Here is a 15428-nt window from a genome sequence, read left to right as displayed (position 1 = left end):
TACTAATTAATGTCTTAGTGTAGTATTATCTGTTTTATGAAGTCACGAGTAGAGTCCTGTCCGTCTCTTAACATGAGGTACACTTGTTTTGGAATGTGATTGGCTAAGGAGGCAGCGTACGCCCCGCCTCCTCGCTCGGCGGAGCCTTTTGATTGGCCGTCGCCGTCGCCTGTCTTGGGGACATCAGGGGAGGCACGAGTTGGCCCGTAAGCCTGCGCTCGCGAGGCATCAGTGTCGGACACGTAGTGGGAACGAGCAGGTCCCGATGCACAAGTCACGGCAACCCTGGGCGGAGATGAAGGCGGACTCCGACTGGCTCTGATTTTTAAAAGCCCTTTTCATTCAGGAGGTTGGTTGCCAATGGTTATCAATATGGCAGATCCGTTATCCCAGGCACCCACCGCTGCAAAAATGGCGTCACTAAACCGGGTCCGAGCTTTGACGATGATTTTCTTAACTGTCACTGGCTGTTGTGTCACCCCGACAAGTGGCAAGGAAGGGTCCGAGGAGACCGTCATCATAGGGCTCCGACTGGAGGACACGGACGACATTTCCTTCATGGATAAGGGCTACCTGCGGGTGAGTGAGCGGTCTCGAGTTAAATTGAGGGTGTACGGGCAGAACATCAACAACGAGACCTGGTCCAAAATTGCTTTTACGGAACATGAGCGGAGCCGGGCGGTGGGGAGTCTTGACAGCTCCTCGGGGGATAACCAGAGCCAGGAGGACTCGTCCGGCTTGCATCCCTGCGGCATTAGGACTTCGGATATAATTATATTGCCCAATATCATCCTGAATCGAAAAACGTCCGGAATAGTTGAAATTGAGGTCAAACCTCTGCGAAAGACGGAGAGGAGTAAAGCATATTACCTTTGCATCGCCACCTCCACTCCGGCCGTGCCTGGGATGCACGACCCGTGGACGGAGAACACCTGGATCTACCACGATGGGGATGACACCAAAGTCATAGTGGTGGAGGAGAAAAAGTTTCTGCTGCCTTTCTGGCTCCAGGTCATCTTCATCTCCATGTTGCTGTGCCTGTCCGGCATGTTCAGCGGGTTGAACCTGGGTCTCATGGCTCTGGACCCCATGGAGCTCCAGATAGTCCAGAACTGCGGCACAGAGAGGGAGAAGAATTACGCCAAAAAAATAGAGCCGGTCAGGAGTCAAGGGAATTACCTGCTTTGCTCTCTTCTTCTCGGGAACGTGTTGGTGAACACCACGCTGACCATCCTGCTGGATGACATCGCCGGCTCGGGTTTGATCGCTGTGGTCATGTCCACCATTGGAATTGTTATTTTTGGAGAAATCGTGCCTCAGGCCATCTGCTCCAGGCACGGCCTCGCTGTGGGCGCCAACACCATCTTCCTCACCAAGTTCTTCATGCTGCTCACCTTCCCCGCTTCATACCCGGTGAGCAAGCTGCTGGACTACCTGCTCGGACAGGAGATAGGAACCGTGTACAACCGGGAAAAGCTGCTGGAGATGCTGCGCGTCACGGACCCTTACAACGACCTGGTGAAGGAGGAGCTGAACATCATCCAGGGCGCGCTGGAGCTCAGGACTAAGACCGTGGAGGATGTGATGACTCCGCTGAGAGATTGCTTCATGATCCCCGGGGATGCCACCCTCGACTTTAACACCATGTCAGAGATCATGAAGAGCGGCTACACGCGCATCCCGGTGTTTGAGGGCGAGAGGTCCAACATAGTGGACCTGCTGTTCGTCAAAGACCTGGCCTTCGTGGATCCAGATGATTGCACCCCTCTTAAAACCATCACAAGGTTTTACAGCCACCCGTTGCATTTTGTGTTCAATGACACCAAACTGGATGCGATGCTGGAGGAGTTTAAAAAAGGTGAGACACACACAACATCTGTTTTCTTCTGTGTGTGGAAAAAGTTCAGTACACACCTTCTGCACAGAACATCTTGTCCGTTGTTAGGCTTCCCTCCTTCCCCTTTTGTGGAGAAGGCTGGACAGGTGAGTTGTGTAAAGAGCCTCAGCCTGACCTGTTGCATGTGAGTGATTCCAAAATGTTTAAAACCTGATTTCAGGAATTAAACATAAGATAAGATAAGATCCCCAGAGGGGAAATAAGTCCTTACAGCAGCAGAAGGAATAACAAGACAAGGTGCTACACAAAAAAGGAGGAATATTGTGTACTCGCTTCCCTGAAAGAAAAAGAGATGCAGGCGAACAGGTGGGGTAGTGTGGGCCTCAGGAGTGAGGCAGCCACTTCCTGTGAAGAGGAGGAGGAGGAGGAGGTGTCTTTATCTTTCTCCATCACTTCCATTCATTGTTAATGTTCACTCTCTCCTCTCATTCAACTTTTTTTTTTCACTCTTTCCCCTTTCTTTCATCTCCCCCTCTCTCTCTCCCTCTCTCTCTGTGATTTGAACATGCATCAGGACATGTGGGAATGGTGCAGCAGCAGTGCTGAGGTTATCAGGTGGGGGCATCTTGTTTGAGAACCTGCTTAAATCCCTCTCTGCCTCTCTTGTGCACTTGCCTCTTAAGTGATGGTGGCGATAACTCCTTTTGTCCGGCCCTGGAATGCAGTCGTGTGGATAATGAATAACAGCCTCTAACACCCTCGTGTGTTTTGTTGTGTGTGTGTTTGTATGCGCATGGTGCTTGTGAGAGATACTTACCTCACCCTTACTTTATCTGATGTTTTGCAGAGCCACCTCCACCTGTCTGTTGTTTCCTCTGACTAAGTTATTCATGGTGGTGTCTTTACATTTTGGTCCTCACCTATAGGAGTGACACACACACACACACACACACACATGCACACACACACACACACGTAAAACAGTGTGGAAACAGCATGACTGATGCATTGCGTGCTCATTGGAATATTCACTTTACTGTAAGAGGATTAATTGGAGGGAAAATGGAAAAAATCATTGAGCTCCATTACCAGAAATTAGGCGTAGCTCTCCATGCCAGTTAGCATTACATAATATACTATTTGGGGGGGGGGGGGTGTTTGTTTTCATCACAGCTGACTAGTTACAGACACGCACCACTTTTCTGAGAAAACAGAGGAAGTGTACTGCCACGTGTGAGATTATTAGAATGCTAATAACACACATGACCCCCGTATCTTTGTTGTGACTGAACATCTGAAGGTTAAGATATTGTTGCAACTTTTTTATTGAACATTTTACATGTGTGTGTGTGTGTGTGTGTGTGTGTGTGTGTGTGTGTGCGTACTCACTGAATAGGCAGGACTTTGGTTGGTTCCTTCACAGACTCATTCATTTGCAGCTATTTGGATCAGATTAACCAGTTAAACAAGAAATTAAATGACAGATTTGGTGATTATCATCAGCTTAAATTAAGTGATCCAGAAACTTTTATTAATATTAAGTATTTGTTATTGAACTTATTGATATTCCCTCTTGGTAAGAGGTCTGTGATCATTTGTTATACATAAAAAAATACACATTATCTGGCTGTTGATTTTATTAAATGTGTATTGTCGTCAAATGATTACATTGAATTTCATGTTTTACTTTGGAATTAACTCCCACTATGCAACAAGTTTGTATCTGTTGCTACAAAAACAACATTAATTTAGTTGGAGTTTATGCCCATACTAGTTGATATTATCCATATATTGATATGTGTTTTATAATTAACCTGTAAAGTTAATTTAAACAGTATTTTTTATAACATCGCCAGTTGTTCTGTCACTCATTCTTATAATATTTGTTTATGCTAACCAGTACCACCTCAAGTTTTCAGCGATGTGTATGTGTACATTTATATAAAGAATATTATCCATCATATCCACATCTGAAGTTTTTGACTCATTAAAGTCAAAGCTTTACTCACAACACTCATGCTACATGTCCAGGAGTGTCACATCTCATTCCCTGTTTAGCGTCCTAGCATCTGCTAGCTACACTCCTAACACTGGTATGTGTTTTGGAGCAGGATTAAGTTGTTGTACCATAATTAATGTCATCAGCCTGTTGAGCTGTGGCACACTTTTCTTCCAGTGTTCTTACTTGTGAGTGTGATGATTCATATTGTATAAAAAGTTGTGTTTTGATAAAGTTTTTCAAACGAAATATTTTATAGTTACAAAAATGATGTTGACATCATATAAGTTGACCCTGCTCGGTTATTCGGTGGCCGAGGCAGACTGGCTGTTCACCAGGGGGAATTCGCCTTCAGCCTTCTTATGGAAGTCATAAGTGATTGTTGTAGGGAGGGCTGTGGGGTCAAAGTTTCCCGTCAATCTGGCTCTGTACACAGTGCACACTTGGTTCAAAGTGCTTTGTATTGTAAGTCACTGTTAATTAATTTGATGCCGCTTGCGGAGCTGCATAGTCGTCTGGAGTCTGTTACAAAAAAAAAAAAACGCCGCTCATATAATTAGAGAGCATGTTGGAGCAGCTGCTGTTGCTTTGCGGTGGAAGTTTGTGACAAGGTTGTTTTCTCTTTGTGGATTCGTAGGTGATGATGCTAAACTTTTATTACATAACTCAGTGTGATTCTTATTCTGCCTTTCATCCAGGCTTACACACAGCACACACAGAGTTTTAACTCGGCCTTACAGGTCAGGGGTCACAGTCAGACTCATGCGGGAGCTTTTTAATGCAGGTGGACACCCTTCTGGAAACTTCTGACCCAAGCATTAATTGCTCTTTCTCTCCGCTACTGCAACAATTACTGTCATCCAGGGGTTGCTTGTCAAGCTGCAGGTTTACCAGTTAATGAGGGAGTCACTGTGTGCCATTTGGGACCAAACCAAGTCCAAGAAGAAAAAAAAAATCACTGCCCTTCTCATATTGAGTTATGCGTGATAATTTCACTGTTACTGGCTCTGTGGATCCACTAGAAATCAGGTTACACACTCATCTGGGAATGCAGACCACTTATTACCCAACAGACAGGCTTACTTTTCCTATAATCTCCGACTTAAAAAACATGTCTGTGCATTTTCTAGTTGCCTGCCAGACACAAATATACTGTTTAATCATATGATGCCATTGTGCACATGTGAAAAGTAATCCAAAAATCTACTACACTGTGTAGTATATGTGCATTTCTCTTTTTGAGAGTCAGGTGTAGAGGAGCCTACATGCCGCCTGGCACGTCTTGAACTACTTTCCCGACTGCTGCAATATAGGCCAATCTATGCTTAATTCAGATTCTACAGCCTTTCACAGTCTCTCTGCTCGGCACGTTGTCTTAAAGTGAAACTCCCCCCCCCCCCCTTCTTTGGGCTTCTTTGTTGAAACTCTGACAGCATTTTTGTGTTTAGCTTTAAATGGTTTGTATTCTTTCGGAGTGTTTGTGTGGATCGTATCATAGGAAATGTCTAGAAAGCGTGTTGTTGGGAGTGTTTGCCTGGTAACGGTTGGTGCAGCCGCTGTTGGGATTAAATGGCATGGTGTTGGTAAGAACACTTAATGTTTCCTGATGAGGGACACCCCCTTTGAACTCAGCAAGATTTCCTTTGCCAGCCGCTCACTTTATCAGAACTAATTACCTCAAATCAGCTGCATTTCACTATACAGGGTGTTACAGGAGTCGGCATGAGCAGTAGATTTTCTCTTGTGTGGAATGTAATTGTTAAAGGTTAGTGTTTGCATGTAGCAGGTGCAGCAGTGTAGGAGGCAGCTCTCTTGCCTTTTGGGACATCATTTAAGAAAATAATCAACATTTTCCAGTGTTTGAGTTCTTTTATGAACTGAGTCTACTCTGTTGGGAGCGCTTTAAGACAGAAGCCAGAACCTGCTGTTGTAGCAACCTGCTGTCAGTAGCAACTTTTTGTCAGTTTCACACAAGCTGTTATAACTGTTTTCATCCATGCACATAAAAGTCATGAATAAACTCACTGTCAGAGGTTTTTCCAAAACACAACTTAACAAAGAAGCCCATTCTCTTTATTGAAGAACAGTGTCAGCGAGGCTTAGCTGATGTTCTCCTCTGTGCTCTGCTGGGTGGTCGGTACCATGAGGTGCATTTCAACTGCAGGGTCGTTTTAGGCGTCCTATATTTGTGTGTTTCCACCAAGGGAACATCCTCCATTGCAGGTATTTCTGTACTTTGTGCTACAGTTCTTTGGGTTGCAACACAGAAAGAAAGAAAGAAAGAAAGTCTCCTGTACCAGCAGTGGTCACCTCACCAGGCTTCTCACAACAAAATATCTGGACAGTGCTATAAGTAATAATTAATGACTGAAAGAAAGTGAGATGTTTAATACTAAAAAGGCTTCCTTTCACATTAATGATTTAATGAATTAGCGTTTTTATTCTACTTCAATAACATGCTTAGCAAGTAGGCCCAGGTAGTGATGATCCAAACTGATGAAAACTAAAACAAGCTGCTCAATGATGCTCTGTAGAGCTGCAGAGTTTGGAAAAAAAATCTCAGCATCCCCTTCTACATTAGGATGCAAAATGTTAGACTAAAATAGACAAAAGTTGTAGCCTAACCGACAGTGGTCCCTCGCACATTGTGTTCTGCATCCTAATTGTCTGTAGACCATTGTCAATCAATGCGCTCAGCTTCCCAAATGTAAATCTTTGATCGCTAGTAGTGCGACTCTGAAGTGCTGTATTATATAATAATATTTTTCTAAGAATGTTTTAACTCTGAGAGTGTTTAAACGAGAGAGAAAAGTGTGAAAATGTTCATGCCTGTCTGAGAAAAAGTGTATAAAGTGTGCACTGAGGGGTTTAAAACATCTATTATAATTGTAAAAAATAAAGCTGACTACTTTGCAGATTTTGCCTATTGCGGGTTATTTTTTCGGAATGTAACCGCTGCGATAAACGAGGGACCACTGTACAACAAATTTAAAACACCTTTTCACAGCACCCAAAGCTTAATTTCACAATGCAACTTTATAGTCAGTCATTACATTAAATTACATTTGAAGCAAATCATCATGTTTTTTAAGAAGCACGGATTTTCACAGCGAAGAATATAAATGAAATAATACGTGGTTGACTTTTATTGACTGGATTGAACTCTTGAGTTTGTTGTGGTACAAGACTGGCTTTTGAATTGGCCTACATTCCTCGGATTCTGGTACAACATGGAGTAGGTTTTTAAGACCCGATTAGTACAACAGTTAAGGAGTGTGAATCTAGACGCTGTGCATTCCCAAAGCCTGTCTGATCTGGCATTACTTTTCTTTACATTTATTTTCTTTGAGTGTGACTGACCACACACTGCGGTGTAATGTAAGCTTTGTGTGTGTGTGTAGTTTTTTTAGGTTATGCCATTATGCAGCACTGCTCTACTACTCATGCATTTGTTGTTCTCCCAACAAACAACCGTGTCAGTGTCAGTCTGCTGTATTTGGCATTAGCTGGAAAATGCTTGAGCCTCCAAATTCGCCCCACTTGGCGAAACTGTGTGCAGCAGATGAAAGGTGCAAATAGGAAACACAATGAAAGAAACGACAGACAGCAAGGCTCCTGTCTTGACGTTGACGTCTCATGAAGGATTTCTTTTGTGGAAGACTTTTTTTATCGGAACCTTTGAGATTTGACCTCCTTGCCTTCACGTCAGGTTGATTTGTATGTAAGCCTGATGGATGAATGGGCTGCTTAGAGTGGAGCAACAATGGGGTTTTATGAACATCCACAGATGTGTTCTTTTGTATTTCTGAAGACTTCCTGTATGAATAAAAAGGTGAGTGGGATAAACCGCGTCGTTGACTGTATTTTCTCTCCGTTGGTGTGGTCGTCTCTGACGGCGTCTGTTCTCTGAAGAATGGCTTTGGTGATTCTGTGTTTTGTGTGCAGTTAAGGAGCTGGGTTCTGCTTGCAGCGCATGTTGCCTAGGATCTGTAGCCATGCACCACTGAGGAAAATTTGTTATTATGCAATCCAGAATGCAAACACCCCCACGTTGCTTTTAATAAGCTGTTTCCCAAAACACACTGGACGTGTGTTTTTCCTTTTGTTGACAGATTATTTAGACTTTATAACTGACGTGGACGGAGACCTGTTACCATAACAGGATACTAAGACTGAGAGGTGTGATGTATGATAGTGATGGAACAGATTAGTGATTCATTTCAACAGGTAGCGTGTTGGCCTGAATTTACCAGTAACGTATCTGACTCTGAGTTAAACGTAGAAAGTTTGTGTTGCTGTCAGACTAATCCTACGTGATGTAACTGTACAATATGAGTCTGTAGGAGGCTGCAGCTGTTACCATCTTAGCGGTGTCTGAGTCCGCCTACCTCTATGAGTGAAGCTGCAGTGGGCTGCCAGTTTGTGTAATGCCTGTCATTTGAAGCAGTCACACAAATTAAAAAAGACTGTTGTGTTTTTGTTTATGCAGTCAAAATCTATACTTAAGTAAAAGTAGACATGCTTCATCAACAACCCTACTTAAGTGAAAAAATACTTACTTTTAAATGTACTTAAAGTATTAAGTATGGGCACACAATAAGTTGTCTCTCGATATCTAGGTGCTGCCGTGTTGATAAAGAATGCAGATATAGCTCCTGGTGTTACTTCTGCCTCTACTGACGTCACTACTAGTAAATCCCTTAAATCGTTTTTTGGCCTTCTAAATTCAAACCTATATTTTAAATATGCTCACAGGTCGCTCAGTTCAGTGGAGGCTGACTCTGGATCCATGTTCAATGTTAAGGTTAGCTGCAGAGGACAGGAGGTCAGAGACAGTCTAGTCTGCCAAACATGAGCTCTGCTATCACTGGAGCTGATAGAGCCACCTGATTGGTTTAAACTTCAGAGATAGCAACACAATCCATATTTATGTGTAGGGTCGAGGAACATTTCTGCAAATCTGTATTCATAAAGTGTAAGGATCAATGACAAATGTAGTAGAGTAGAAAGTATAGATGTAATGGAGTAAAAGTCTGAAGTATGCACTATTATCTTTACTTAAGTAAAATGATACGTAAAGATTAACTTAAGTGCAGTAAGGAAACACAAATACTTAGTTACATTCCACCACTGGTTGTTTGTAGAGCAAAGCATTTGTCCAACATGTTACCAGTCTGTTAAGGAATACTGATTGTAGTTCTAGAAATTCTCTAGCTGCTAGCAGAAGTGCTAAAAGCAGCAGTGCCGGGATGGCCACTTGGGGCCACTTGAATTCCAAAAGTCAGTGGAATTTAGAACAGACACAAACAGCCTTGCACAAAAACAGTTTGGGTGAATTTTTTTAACACTTCCCTGTTACATTGTATTTAGGATTGGACGAGTGGTTTAGCCATCCAGGCCTCATTCAGGGTCTTCAGTCTCCATTTACACTGAACCTAGTTTGGATGAGTCAGGCGGAGTCAGGCGTTGCCAAGATCTTAAGGGAAATTATGGGTGATGTCATGGAGGGTTCATCTCATAACTCTAAGGGGAAATCAAGTTAACCAATGACTGGCCCCCCTTCAGAGCGATTACACTCAGAAATTTTCTTGCAAAGCTAGAAACCATAAAAAGCCAGATCCTCATCTGTCACCAGGACTAGACGATTTAAAGCTCCTCATTTTCTAGCCTCATTAATCTGTGTTCCATCATTTAATATCTGTGAAAGATCCTCATCATAGCCCTCTGTATAGAGCCATTCATTTTGTCTGTGGTGAGAGGAAATGTTTGTTTTGACTGTTGTTATGTCTTTAAGATCTTATCAGTCTAATTTGGGTGCTGTGCATTATGTCATTCTTATGAAACGAAGGGAAATTGCTGCTATTAGAGGAGCTGTGTGGTGATTAGGAGGTGGAGAAGAATGATTCAGGGATCATTATGTCAAATTAGCAAAGGCTAAATTGTGCAAATTTGTAAATGTCAGTTTTGCTTTTTCTCACTGTAATAGTCGGTCCCAGTGGTTACTGCTTATTGGGCTCCAGAGGAAGAGCTCCATAATGAGAGAAGGTCGTTTTTTTTGTTTTGCTTTGTTTATAAAAGCCATCAGCCTTGGTGATGATAACCCTGATGTCTTTGAGTCAGCGTGCAGTAGAATCTGGACTAGCTGCTGTACATCTTACAGAGCTGGTACCTCTGTTGTTGTTCTTAACGTCTCTCATATAGGTCGCACTGCATTCACTCTGACAGTACAGGGATGGAGGGAGTAGTATCAATTAAAGCGCTCACTGCCACAGGACGTATCACAGTTCTATGATCCAAACATTTGTTTGTGTGTTTGTGTTAAACATACTGTAAAGGAACATCCTAACATCAGGACAGATGAGACACTGTGAAGTTGTTACATACTGAAGACCTCAGCTTATGTGTGAATACCTTTAAATTAAGAAATGCCAGCAATGCAGTTTGGACCGAAAATCACCTGAATGCTTTAGGATTAGTAACTAAAGGCATACTTAGTTAGCAAATGACTGTTTTGTGCAGGTGAAGCTGCCTTTATTTGCTGTTCAATCAGTAACACTTCACATTTAACATAAATAACACACACTGCCTCTCTCTGTGTATTTGCTGTTGAGTGTTTTCAGAGCTCCAGATCCCAAAGCGTTTTATATAAAAACTATAAACTGCACAGTAACTAGAATAATGTGAAGACACATGATGGAATGAAAATGTACCCTAAAGTTGGGCTTAAAGGTGCTGAACGTTTTAGTCTAAAGGAGTAAATGAGTCTGACAGACTACTGAGATAGATGAGTATTGTGGCAAGAGGACAACTGTGTAAGTGTAAATCTTCTTTGGGGACATGCTGAAGTGACTAGTTGTGCTAAAAATTAATGACAATGATATAGTTTGTGCACTGCATCTTACAGCCCACCCTGTTTGCAGCTGTACTTTGCTGTTGTGACTACCACCAGTCAAATAGAAGAAGAAATCCTTCAACAAAACACTTTCAACGAGCCAGAACACTTGCAGACAGCCTGGGGGAAGGTTAAAGTTATTAACTGAGGCTATTCTGTAGACAACAGCATGGCAGGATAACAGCTAAAACAAGCACCTGTAGTGGACTGTGTGCCCTAAGTGTGCTACATAACTCTTCATAACTTCCTTCATATTTAATTAATTCCAAACATATTAATCATCTGTCCCCAAACAATAAGAAAATGTAGTTTAGGTTCAGAAGTACAGTACTTGTGTATCGTTGCTTATATGCTTACATGCTTAGTTCGTCTATAACTCTGACTTGAGCGGAAAAGGAAAATAAAGCGCATTCAGGCTGCGTCTCTGTTGAAAACCTGCAGCTTGTTCAGCCTGGTAACCAGGCTCTGTGCTGCACACTCAGGGAAGCAGAGCCACTTGCTTGTGCAGCAAGTCCCATCCCCCTCCTCCCACATTCCCTCTCTCTCCCTCTTCTCTCCATATTGTCCTCTTGCCCATTTCCCTCAGTGTTATAAATTACAAACGACACAAACCTCCAGGCCTAATGCCCTGCTGTGGACTCCATCCAAGCTGCACTTTTTGGAGAGCCAAGAGGCTGGCTTCATTGATAACACCGGGCACACTGTCGCTCTCTCCATTTACTGGCAGGAGGAAAAGCCCAAGACGGGCCCTTCACAGGCCCGAAAGACACCAGTGCTTTTTTTTTTTTTTTACAATCAGCTGATGGAGTCCTGAGCTGTGGCAGTGTTTCAATTCAGCTGGCCATGTGAAAAAAATCAATAATGAATAAAACCACAAAAAAAGGGGGCCGAGCATCCAGACTCCGACAGGATACCTTTAATTATTAAAGAAGTTTTGATGGATTCTTAAAGGTCTGTGGAAAAGTAATCAGAGTGTTTTTGGGGGGGCATTTGGAAACTTCTCACACTGCTCTTTCAGTTTCTGAGAAATTGGCACCAGTCACCCATTAGCATTTATTAGCAAAAGCCAATGGGCCATGAAGTGTAATTCTCAAAAGTGCATGTGACCATTTCATGTCGTCACACAAACAAAAAGATATTAAAGTAAAAATCTGCTCAAATATAGATACACTGAGTTTTACTTCATTTTTTTTAGCAGGATGAAAATGTAGGAATTACAATTTCTGTAATGACTGTTTCTATATTTAGACATTTCTTTATCTTCACACATCTCTTATCAAGGTATCATCATCATTATTAAGAGTGCCACATTGTCTTCTGTGAAACAATGACCCAATTTAGACTCACATGTGGCCCAGATGAACCATGTGTTATGTAAAAAGGGGAAAAAACAGTTATATGAATATGGTCTTTTCAGACCCTTTCTGTCTTTCTTTCTTTCTTTTTTGCACTACTGAGCAGATAGAAACCAGATATCTGACATTGTTGTAAAGGCACAGATGCATTTTTTAGGTCATTCAGTTCTCTTGGTATGTCTGCAGTGGACCTTTTTTTCCCCCCTCCCTGGTGTTCCAGTCTCCCGGCTGACAGCACGGGAGGGAGCTGCTAGTAGAGCCCCACTATGGGTTGCAGGCCCCTTGCCACTGCTCCAGCTGACCCTCCAGACCCAGATTCAGCCTCTAAGCATTAATAACCCCATCCACATCTGACCTTCTGGCTGAAATTAATATTCCTCTCCTGCTTGCCTACGTTGCCCAGGCTAATTATTCAAATCTTGTCTTATTTCTTGGAATATCAGTTCTATTTAAGGCTCTTTAAGGGGATGACGACTGTTTAAAGTGATTTCATGATTAATTATTAATCAGCAGGAAGTTGAGAGAAAGAGGTTTTTATGGCCATTCGAGGGTCAAGACCTTAATTGTTTGAATGGAATTACTTCAGATCATTTACAGGTAATGCATTAACGCCATGTGGTGTTGATTGACAGTCTTTGCTCAAGGTTGTTCACATCTTTCCACTGTGGCAGCATTTTAATGGAACAAATTATGGACAAATGGACACAGACACGCCATAAAATTAGCTGGAAATGCAGATTTATAGGAGAATAAATGGCTGTTTTTTAGAAGCACATCTGACGGTAAACATGAAATAAAAACATTAGGGCGTAGGACGTAGGTTCAGTGTTTCCCTTCATGTTCTCAAAGCTTATTGCACAAAGCGCAGGAGCTTTTTTTATTGGGTACTTAGCTCATTCTAGCTTTAAGGATTTCGCCTCGGCTAATTGTTTTTATTGAGGTATTAATTATGAGTTTTAAAGCTCCCAAGTACTGTGTGTGCCAAAAATGCGTGTTTTCAGGTGTTTAATTGGCCGAAGGGTTCTGTGTCACAAGTGAAGAGTGCATCAGATCACTCATCAATAGCAGTGACACTGATATGTGACATAATGTTGCTGTTCACTCATAGCTAAAGTGAGCATCCCTGATGAGTGAATCATTTCGGTCAGGCACACTTAAGCACAGTGTGAGGTGAATTTCACCAGCGATCCTTCTATCCAAATGAACTATTAGACTTTGTTTGTATGCCTTTTGTTTGGGTCAGAGCAAGCTGTATTTACAGATTGACTTTGCCTGTCAAGGACCAAGATTCTTAAGATGACACATTGGTCCATCTTGCCAGGTTTATCCACAGTGGAGCTGACCTGTCAGCAACCTAGGACAGGTGTAAATATCACATCTGTTTGCAGATTATTAGGCACACTGACTGCATAAAACTTGGGAGCTGCTTTGCAAATGCCCTGCACTTTAAAAGAAGACATGCCAAATGACATGAGAGACCACACAGTTACACAGAGATTGTGGTGCAATGCTGCTCTGAATACCCCTCCATTCCAAAACAAAGCCAGCATAATGCTACCTGGGTGTGAGCTTTTAGAAGACGCACTCACATGATCGGAAGTGTGCCTTGAGACCTTTGTTTCCCTCAGTCTGTGCCACCTTACCTTTTCACACTGGTGTCGATTCAGCACTGTAGCTACCTCTGCTGCAAGCTCAGAGATGCCACAGGATGCTCCATTTTTCCACCACCTGTCCCTTCACATAGAGATGTGGGATGCAATACACTCGATAAACATTTCCAAGAGTTTAAATCGAGGCAACTGGACTCAAGGATTGTTTTTTGAAGACGTTTCACCACTCCCCCAAGTGGCTGGGGGGATGACTATGACTCGATAAACACTAACTTTTTTCAAAATGGCACACCTTTACATCCGGAAGTGGAATATGAAGCATAAAAGAAAAGAAAATAGATCTCACCTTGTGGCAGCCCATATCCTGCTATAGGTTAGCAATAGTAGCCACAAGCAAGTGGTGTGATTGTTCAGGATTAGTAAACATAAGTAGACATAAGTCACACATATTGTGCTGATTTAAGTCTCTCATGCACAGATTTCCTGCACACGCCTCCAGTTCTTGTCATCACTGTGTGATGTGCTCACCATTCAGCAGTTGCAACACTCACATAACAGAGCAGCACCTGACCACAGGCCCATTCATTTATCCCCACTGGTTTCCCATTGATGCCTCTCCTTATGACTGAGACCCAAAGGAATCTCCACCCAGGGGACCTTTCAACAACAAACGCAGCCAGCTACGACAGCAAGCTGCTTCTCTGAATGAACAACAACGTCATTCCAGCAGTGTTTGTGTGTGTGTATGTGGATGTACTGTATGTGTGTGTGTGTGTGTGTGCATGCAGTCAAACACCACTGGCTAGTAGCAGCAGAGTGATCTTGTGACCAAGGCCCCTTAATGATGGTTAGGAGCTGGAATCAGACTTAACTTCTCTGACCTGATTAGTCCATATTTTGCTAAACGTATTGTTTGACCCAAAGGCCAGCCAGGGCAACAGGTCCACAACCTCAGTGACTGAGCACAAACACCGGATGACTTGTCGTCATGCAGAAATAATTCATGAATTCTGAATGTTTGTTTCTGTTTTCTGTCTGTTTTGATGGTTAAATTATAAACTACAGGCCATACTCTGCTCAGCAATAATGACCAGTGTCCACCTCTGTCAGGACCCTGTATGTTTACTTTAATGTGACAGCAAGACAACTGACTGCTGTGGTTTTATACATGTTTTGAGAAATAATAATTATGGTCTGAGCTCTAGACCAGTTTGTGATGAGGGAGAATGTGGTGCAGGAGAAAGCTCAAGCACAAATGTTCACATCTCAGCATTTTTTATTGTCCCAGGGGAGCTCGCAGGGAACAGATTGCTGATGCTCAGGGGCAGTCAGTGTTCAGTTACAGTCTCTGTAATTTAGAGGAAAAACATTGATATCACCCAGATGTAAAGGTGGACAGGAAAGGCATACTGTCTTCTCAACCCCCAGCAGCAGTTTTGTTACTGTGACTCATGTAGCATCGGAATCATTACCCAGAAATCACCTGTGTTTCTACATTAAGTCCATGAAGTTTGCTCTGGCGATTACAGTGGAAGAGAAATAATTGAGTCTGTTGCTGCTTGTAGATGTAATTGTCCGTGATGCAAACTGGCGTTAGCATTAGCGTGCTCGGTTCTTACACCAAGTTTCTTTTTTATGGCACTTTGGAGTGTTTTACATCACTTTTTGACTCGCCCATCCCATCTTGTGGCATGAATCTGATGGATTGGCCCCAAAAAAACAAACTTCATTATCA

General features: G+C 42.7%; 1 protein-coding gene across 1 annotated transcript in view; it reads left to right on the top strand.

The window, feature by feature from the left end:
* Positions 1–199: 199 nt before the first annotated feature.
* cnnm2b (cyclin and CBS domain divalent metal cation transport mediator 2b) overlaps positions 200–15428 on the top strand; it is a 28592-nt gene continuing 13363 nt past the window's right edge. The window contains exon 1 of the mRNA XM_028402347.1: positions 200–1858. Coding sequence (XP_028258148.1) covers positions 361–1858 — 1498 coding nt within the window. The 5' untranslated portion in view covers positions 200–360. The remainder of the gene's footprint in view (positions 1859–15428) is intronic.

Source organism: Parambassis ranga, chromosome 1, assembly GCF_900634625.1.
Source record: "Parambassis ranga chromosome 1, fParRan2.1, whole genome shotgun sequence".
Classification (NCBI taxonomy): Eukaryota; Metazoa; Chordata; class Actinopteri; family Ambassidae; genus Parambassis; species Parambassis ranga.
This window is presented reverse-complemented; position numbering and strand designations above follow the sequence as displayed.